The sequence below is a fragment of the Haplochromis burtoni genome, unplaced genomic scaffold, assembly GCF_018398535.1.
Source record: "Haplochromis burtoni strain Fernald_Lab_line unplaced genomic scaffold, NCSU_Asbu1 Contig_259, whole genome shotgun sequence".
NCBI lineage: Eukaryota > Metazoa > Chordata > Actinopteri > Cichliformes > Cichlidae > Haplochromis > Haplochromis burtoni.
The window spans coordinates 355974-364622 of record NW_024582620.1 but is presented as its reverse complement, the minus strand read 5'-3'; the positions used below and the strand labels follow the sequence as shown (position 1 = coordinate 364622).

The window sequence follows — 8649 nt, the reverse complement described above, 5'->3', positions numbered from 1 at the left end:
TGAGTCATTCATGTCTGGCACTTCATTGCTTTGGTCTTTTCTAGTAAACATTTTTTAATCCAAATTACCTGCACACCCATTTTTATTCATTTTTCTTTATGTAGCTGCAGTGTTTTTTGTCATGTACATTTGCCTTGATTTGAAACCTGTGTGATTTTTAGTGTGACTAACTAGTTTCCCCTCAGAGCACACATTGAGTCGCTGTAGACACAATCACTACAACATCCCCGTAATTGCTATGGATATTGGAGTCATTTGTCTATTGGAAATGTCTGGTCTAAGAGATTTTGGTTAATGTATAATTTAACTGAGAAAATTAAACACCCCGTCTCTGTATCCACCTCTTCATCTCCCTTTGAATGTTGTCCCTTCATCCCCAGGCAAAACAAGATGATATGACGTGGAGAAACAAGCCACTGTTTTCGTGTCACTGACTGGGAATGGAAAGTGGCATTTATCCTCTAGAATGTAAATGTTTAGCTCTGTTTAGTTGTCAATTGAAATAAGAGTATAATCATTCATGGGCTTAAATCTTTGTTTTCATGGTTTTTAGTGTTTTACTTAGTTTTTTTTGGCTGTCTGCATCCTGGTCAGCTTTCATTTTATGAAGTTTGTGCAACAGTATCAGCATAGCATCAAAACACCAGCAGTCCTTTGTTTCTGCTATGCTCTGTTGGGGAGATATTTGTTCAGAGCCTGTCAGGAGTTTCTCCTTGATGCTCTGCTGCCAGGCGCTTGTCAATGGGCAGCACCACAGCTCCACAGTACTTTCAATTACTGCCAGTGTTAAAATTCACACTTTCTCTCTTCCGACCAAAGCAACTTTTCTTGCATCTCGTCAGTATAGGCAATATTTCCTTGCCTTTTCTTTCACCTCACATATGATCCCTCTGCTTCCAACGCACTTGTCACATTATTAAAATTAGATCTTTCATGGTTAACATTTAAAACATTTACAGGAAATTATGAAGGGTACTCCAGGAAAACTAAAACATGTGGTGTAGACACAAAATATGTTTAAAAATGAAATACATTTGTTTAAAAGTCACGTTAAGTGTAACAAAAAATGAAACCTGCACTATTTAATACATTTCCATGAGACTCGTATTCGTATTAATATTATCATTTTTGGCTTGTTAGCAGCCTGTCAGTCTCAGTGCAGTCGTAGTTGCTATGGCCAAACAGTTGTCTGGCAACAGAAACACAGTCAGGTCAATGAAAGCACCTGTGCTTTGTTCTGGCTTTCATTCAAACTCATAATGAATCGTTACAAATGGTTTGTCAGGTTTATTAATTATCGCCCTAATAGGAAGAATTACGTCTGTTTCTTTTACTTCAGTAATAAAAACCAAGCTTTCTCGTACTATATAAGAACCTGAAAAGAATGCACAGCGTGATTTCAGAGCTATTTTCCTAATGGATATAATAGGGCCTGCTTACCACAGCCTTTTTCTTGAGCTGCTTTCGTCTCCATCCATTTATGATTAAATTATAACCCTGGGCAGTTAACAAAGGACACATAAAAACAAACAAGCCTTCCTAAGATAATATATTATTTACCATCCTCTATCTCTGTTCTAGCCTTGACCCATTTCTCAGTGCTTTCTGTCTGACAGTTCGACTTGGACAACAATCAATGTATGTTATTGTAACCACTCATGTTACATCATATTAGGTAATTTGCATATTTAAACAACAAGTAATTATTTAAAATTGCATGACAAAAAATTGCATGGTGGGATGACAGGTGTTTACTTTAATTACACAAATATTATGTAGAAGTAGTAATGTTTAATAGGCATTGATCTGTAAATAACTGGATATGAGTAACTCTAGCCTATTATATTATATCAGAATAATTATAAGAAACTTAGTTTTAAATAGCATTAATATCACTTTGACCTTCAGATCAATCTTTTGAACTCAAAGAAGAGGTCAGAGGTTTTATACGGTGCTTTTTATATGTTGACAGTACACACCACATTTCTTTTAATGTTTAAGTTAGAAGGTTTTTAATCAATTTTCAACCAATAAATCATTGAGTTAATCTTGAAGACCTTGGTCGATGTAAACCAAATTTTTATGGATTGTTTATGTGACTCCATTCTACACCTCTACAAAGTTTTATCAGAATACATGTCAAACGAGCTATTGTATTTATAGGCAGAATGATGCCTATGAATACAAATTCTACCAAAAACATTAAATCCTTAGTGGAGCTAAGATTTGCAAATCTCATAAACCAATATTTAATTTACAATAGAACATAGAAAACATATCAGTTTAAAACATTTTACTACTTCATGAAAAATGTTAGCTCATTTGGAGTTTGGTGACAGAAACATGTCTACACACCCCCAACTCTGGAACAAGGGGCAACGGAAAGCTGGAAAGGGAAACTGTGCTCAAAACAGCTGGAGGAACATTTTGCAGATGATTAGGTTAACTGGCAACAGGTCTGGTTAAGGCACCATCAGTGCTGAAAGTTATATACAGGTTTTAGAGCAGCATATACTCCAATCAAGACTGCTTTTTTCTTTAGGGAAGTCCTTGCATATTTCAGCAAGACACTGCTAAACTGAATAGTCCAACTGTTACAAGAGAATGGCTTTGTAGTAGATGAGTGCCGAACTGGCTTTGCGTGCATTCAAGAATACATCATGAAATAAAAAAATATGACAAAGAAGACCCAGGACTGCTGAGCAGCAAAAAGAATGGGATAACATTCATCCTCCAACAGTCCAGCAAACTGGTCTGCTAAGTTCCCAGATGCTTACAAACTGTTGTTAACAGAAAAGAGGATTAAACATAATAGTAATCTTTTTTTTTAGGTATGTTGCCACCATCAAATTTAAGTGAGCTAATATTTTTTAAATTTACAAATTTCATATGCTTTCTGTGTTTGTTGTGAATGATATATGGGTTCATAAGATTTGCAAATCATTACATTTTGTATTTATTTTACACATCATCCCAACTTTTTTGGAATTGGGGTTGCAAATAACATCAGAGTAGTCCCGGTCTCCTCTTGCCTTTTCCCCTAAGGCAGGCTTCATCAGGCTTGTTAACATCTGTCTTGTTCTGCTATGTACGACATGGAGGAAACGAGAGATGAGCTATACAAAGAACACAATGAACCTCTCTGTCCTCAGTTGAACAAATGGAAATTGACAACCTTTTAAATGTACCAAGGTGAGCTGTACTAGCATAAAAGTCATTATTCGCAAGAATAAATCAAACAAATAAAGTGCTTAATTTCTGTTAATTTTATTTGACCACAAATCTCAAGTGGTTTGTATGTAAACTTGAAGCGGTCAGTTATTTTCATTATGTCATTTCTACTTATGTGTCACATTAACAAAACAACTTTTTATCGATAGAGCGTTGGGCTCTGGTGCAACTGATTGAATTAAGGTAACAAATACAGCAGCCAGCAGTCAGTCTTCTCAGAAGCAATAAACTCCTAATCGCTGAATGATAAAAAAACAAATAACAAAAGCTGCGTGTGTTATTCGGTTTGGTATCAAACCATACACTAAGAAGGATTAAAAGCCTCTTTTGATCATCAGATTGAAAACAGAATCAAACCTTTATATATCAGTCGGTGGTCTAGCCTGTGTGAAACAACACTGCCTGTTGTTCATTGTCATTTTGTTTCCACTGTTGGTACTTTTTATTATTTCCCCTTGGATATTGATTTTTTTCTCCCCCTTTCTTTTGAACTTGCAGGGCTAGTGAGCACACCTCTGCTTTTTCCTGCTGTTTCCTGTCAAAAGTGTTTTAAAGTAAACACACCTGTACACACAAGACACACTACATTTACGCTTTCATAAAAGATACTGTGTGTCTCCACACATGCACACGCACACTCGCTGGGTTGGAGGAATTCATTAGCAAATATATGAGGTCAGCCAATGAACAGAAGTTCACATATTTAGAAAATGGGCCCTGCAGGAGCACAAGTGTTGTGTGCCTCATCTTCACTTAAGGCTGATGACACATCAGCGGTGCTGTGCTCCACTGAGCTCTGGAAAGGGTTGTGTTGACATTCTTCCTAAACGCACTGCTGAAACACGCTCCGAGCCACAAGTCAAAGCATCAACTGTCATTGTCTCTCATTTTAAATTTCACAACATCTTTCGCTTGCAGCTTTGACCTGTAAAGCTGAGCCATTTTGAGTTGCATTTCTTTGGCGAAAACAAACGGGTCTGTTTTTTTGTTGTTTTTCATTATACATTCCAGAAATGCAGCTACGCAGTTACAGCCTACAGTGAAACAAAGTGGCGAGACGCAGAAAAAGAGCTCCAAAATAAGACTGTGACATGTGATTAAAAGAAATGCGAAAAAGGAAGTAAACCTTGAAATAGGATTGATTCATGTATTTTTTAGTGTTGAATGGATGATCACTCGAGTTTTGCTGTGTGTTCTGGCGTGTAAGAATAACAGAAAGGTTGGCTGCATTTTACACTGAATATGTGGTGTCCACTTTTTTTTTTTTGTCCCTCCTGGAGTTGGGTTGTGGAGCCTTCTGGCTTGACCTTGAAGATGATCACCCTGAAATGACAGCAAGATAGTGAAGCCTTTGCTGGCCTGCTGGGCCACCCCCTGGTGCTTTTCTGCATGATGTTACCCTGTGTCCTTATTTATTGTTCTTTAATGCACTACATGCACTTCTGCGGTTATGTGTGTTTCTGAAACAATGCTTTATTGGCGTGTATCATTTGCATACAGTATACAGTGCCGTGAAAAAGCATTTGCTGCCTTTCTGATTTTGTACTTTTTGTATATATGTCACATTTAAAAGTTTTAGATCCACAACATATTTTAATAATAGATAAATATAACCCGAAGAAATACAAAGTGCTGTTTTTAAATGGTGATTTTATGTTTTAAGGGGAAAAAAATATTCAACCCTCTAGTGTGTCTGAATTAAAACACTTGTGCAAAGGAGAGTGGGCTGAAAACGTCTCCACAGCCTTGTGAAAGACTCATCGGTAGTTATCGTAAATGCTTGACGCTTGCAGTTCTTGCTGCCAAAGGTGGCAGAACCAGTTATTAGGTTAAAGTGATAAATGGTAAATGGACTGGTGCTTATATGCACTTTTCTACTCAATTTGAGCACTCGAAGTGCTTTCTTACTCCAAATCTCATTCACACAAATCCTTTTTTTTCTATGCCTAAGCACTTTTAACTTTCACGCTCTCAGAGGCAACTTGGGGTTCTGCATCCTGCCCGAGGATACGTCAACATCCAGGTTCTAGGAGCCAACTTTATTTCAAAGAGTTTTTATTTATCTGGGTTAATTTTGCCAAATATGGGACAAATAGCCAGAAAAAAAGGAACCAATACGGTAGAGGGAGAAACACTGTTTCGCAGCACTGTAGATGTTGTAAATGCCTTTCTAATTTCAGAATTTGGTGCTACACTCAGTGCTTCATTTGTGATAAAATGCCCTAAAATCCAAAACAGTGTGCATGTTTTTATGCCGTGCATACACTGGGGGCATTTGCATAAGCCTGAGGAGGGTGTTTATATTTGTATTCTCAAGCTGAGGGTTGGAAAATGACCTGTCTCCTGTGATTATATCCTTGGTAACTAGAAGTGACGAGGTAATTGTGAAATCTATTTAAAAGAATTGTAGCTTGCCTCTCTGTCTCTTTCTCATCCCCTTTTTATTTCTCTCTCTCGCTGCTGTTTTCAGGTCATTACTACATCGTTTTTCTACACCTACTCATCCCCGTCTTATCCATACAGCCATGTTGTCTCTTTGTTCATGGTCTATTTTCTTTGTTTGTCGTTTTCCTCTTGTTTCCTTTCCTTGCTTACACCTTTTGTAAGGATGTATATGTCCTACATTCTTTATTCTGTTTCCTCTTCTGTCTTCAACTATGTGTGTTTATACAAAAACCCTGCTTCAGATCGATCCTGTGATGTTGTTAAGATCAATAACACAGAGTGTCACAGCTCAGGCAGCAAAGACTGATGGACGATTTCTGCTCGCCGTATACTTTGAACATGTTGGCATTTAGTTTTCTCGCTCAGTCCCTTTTCTCTCACTCTCTGCTCTCACACACAGTGGCGTCCGTTCCTGCCTGGTCTGAAATATGAAGTGATAGACTCGGCCTACATCTCCCTCTACACAGGTAAGAGCAATTCATCAAATTTGTGTCATCTTGTCGTGGAATCTAATAAATTTCATGATTAATTTTTTGTATTTATTGGCATTTATACACTGGACTTTGTTAATAGAAAATCTGCTGAAAATGCTCAGCTGAGAGCTTGCCAAAAGGAAAGGCTCAATCATGCCATAGAAACAACCTATTTAAACCAAAATGTTCTTCTGTGGGTTCACTGCAGATGTCAGTTTGAGAACACAGCATGTATTCCCTACGTGCGGCTAAAGAGAAGTTTCAGGATCTAATAGATGATCTATTTTCTTCCATAGGTGTCATTCTTAGCAGAAATGAGAACACTATCTCCAGAGTAGATGTCTAACCTTTATAGCTCCAAGAATAGTAATGTGTCACAAAGATTCAGCATCGTTAACAGGGGGAAATGCCAGCTGCACAGAAAATGATGTGTGGAGTTGTCATCTTGGGCAAAGCTGCAGTGTTATGTGGATGCATGCCAAATCCTGTCTTCTTGTTTATGACAAGCTGTGACAGAGAGGAATGAAGCCTCGTACCATATATGAGGTCACCTGCTGGATTCGAGCATTACCATCTCCTCATCTGTCTCCCGTCCTCCACCCATCCATCCCTTCTCCTCCCTCATGTCACTCTGCCTCCCTCAGTTGTTTTTTCCATTCACTCACTCTGGAAATTATTTAATAATCCTTCCTGTTTGAGCAAAAACATGCATCTCTTTGCTCTGGGACACCAGTTAAAGTTGTAGGACTTTGATTCTGCAATCAGTGTTGCATTGTATAAGTGGAATACTTGCACATAAATTTAGAGATATTTTGTTATGTATCTGAAAAACTATCCCAAGCTACTTTTATGTCTTTCATTGTGCCACGCTTCCCTCTGCTCATGCAAGTGTTTTTCTGTCTATAGCTTCAAAATAATTTCTTACTGGCACAACCCGAATTGGAAGCTCCATTTGTGTAATAATGCCACAGATTATGTTTCATAATTTAAGTGAAAAAACACCAAAGATGCAGTCAACTTAGTTGCTATAAATGTGTAAAGTTAAACAAGCATTTTTTCTTTGGTTTCCTTTGTTTTTGTTGCAAAGATCCATCTCAATATCTCTGCTGCACATAAATGAATGCTGTGGTTTTGATGATAATATAAATATATGAAAAATGATGCAATTTTTTCACAGGAAGAAAAAGGGGTTCCATTATTTTGCTGATCAACGAGCCCATTAGTCAACATTTGCAAGACTTGTGTGTAGTAAAAACCAGCAGTGTGATCAACAGATATCTTATTGTTTAGGAAAAAAAGAGAGAAAGATGGTGGACACAATTCACCCTCCTGAGGATAAAAATTATGCTGACCACCCTGTTAATTATAAAGCACTTCTCCCATCAGGCATTGCCACTGACATGCCATTAATCACGCGTGCGCTCTCCTCGTACCCTGTTATCGATTGGTATAATTATGACTCGGCTCTGTTCTGCTTTTGTTTGCTTCAACTTTTTTCTGATCCTTCACTTCAGCTTTTGTTAGGGTTCTCCTCCTCTTCCTCTGCTTCCTTTGTGCCATCTCCCCTCTGCTTCTCCTTCTGTCTCTTCCTTCCTCAGTCGCCACCTCGTCATAGATGGTAGCGATTTTGCTGTAATTGTGGCCCAAATCATATCGTCTTTTAAACATTAAATATCAAATTTGTCCATTGTGAGGAGCATAAAAAAGGAAATGAGATAAAGAATCTTTCTCTTTTCCGCTGACTCTAACTTAATGTCTCTTCACTGCTTTTTTTCCAGATGAGTCCAATCTGAAGATGAACAGTGTGGACCACATCCCTCAGACCTTGGCCAGTCACATCCGTCTCCCAGAGGAGACACAGCCTCAGGGTCTGGAGGGAGGCCGTACCATCCTGCATGGAGCTGATATGCTGAAGCCGGATCCCAGGGACACCTTCTATAGCAGTAAATCTGCCATTCATCATTTCAGGCTGTCCTCTTTCTCTGTCTTCATCCTGATTTTCTGGCCTGTCGTTTTCTCTAAATGCCTGATTGTCTGGCTCGATTGTCTGCAGTTGTCATCTTAGCTGTATTCAGACTGTAATTTCATCCAGTAGGCTGTGTTCCATTTTTTCTGGATTTTCCTGCTTTTTTTCATCACTCACCTATCTGACTCTTAGATTTTTATTTATTCATTTATTTAAGTGTTCTATACACACATTGGTTTGGCCTAGTTGTTGAATAACTGCCTGCCTCTTCCTCTTCCTGTCACTCTCTGTCTCTTCTCAGCCCCTATGATCGATCCCTCTCGACTGGAAAACGTTCTTCCGGCCTGTCTTTACTCTCCAACCTATGTAGTCAAAGATTTCCCCATTGCCAGATACCAGGGCCTGCAGTTCGTAAGTCACTTTCCATCTGGGTCACAAAAAGAGTGACGCTTTTGTTCGAATCAGCTTTTATTTTTCGACAGTCAGCTGTTGCTAAAAGTAGACTAGCGGGGTCATCAGAAATGTGACCAGATA

At 38.4% G+C, this 8649-nt stretch overlaps 1 protein-coding gene across 1 annotated transcript in view; it reads left to right on the top strand.

Moving 5' to 3' along the window:
- Window positions 1-8649, top strand: part of b4galnt4a (beta-1,4-N-acetyl-galactosaminyl transferase 4a) — a 65320-nt gene that overhangs the window by 48759 nt on the left and 7912 nt on the right. The window contains exons 7-9 of the mRNA XM_014340267.2: window positions 6077-6143; window positions 7928-8092; window positions 8417-8526. Coding sequence (XP_014195753.2) covers window positions 6077-6143; window positions 7928-8092; window positions 8417-8526 — 342 coding nt within the window. The remainder of the gene's footprint in view (window positions 1-6076; window positions 6144-7927; window positions 8093-8416; window positions 8527-8649) is intronic.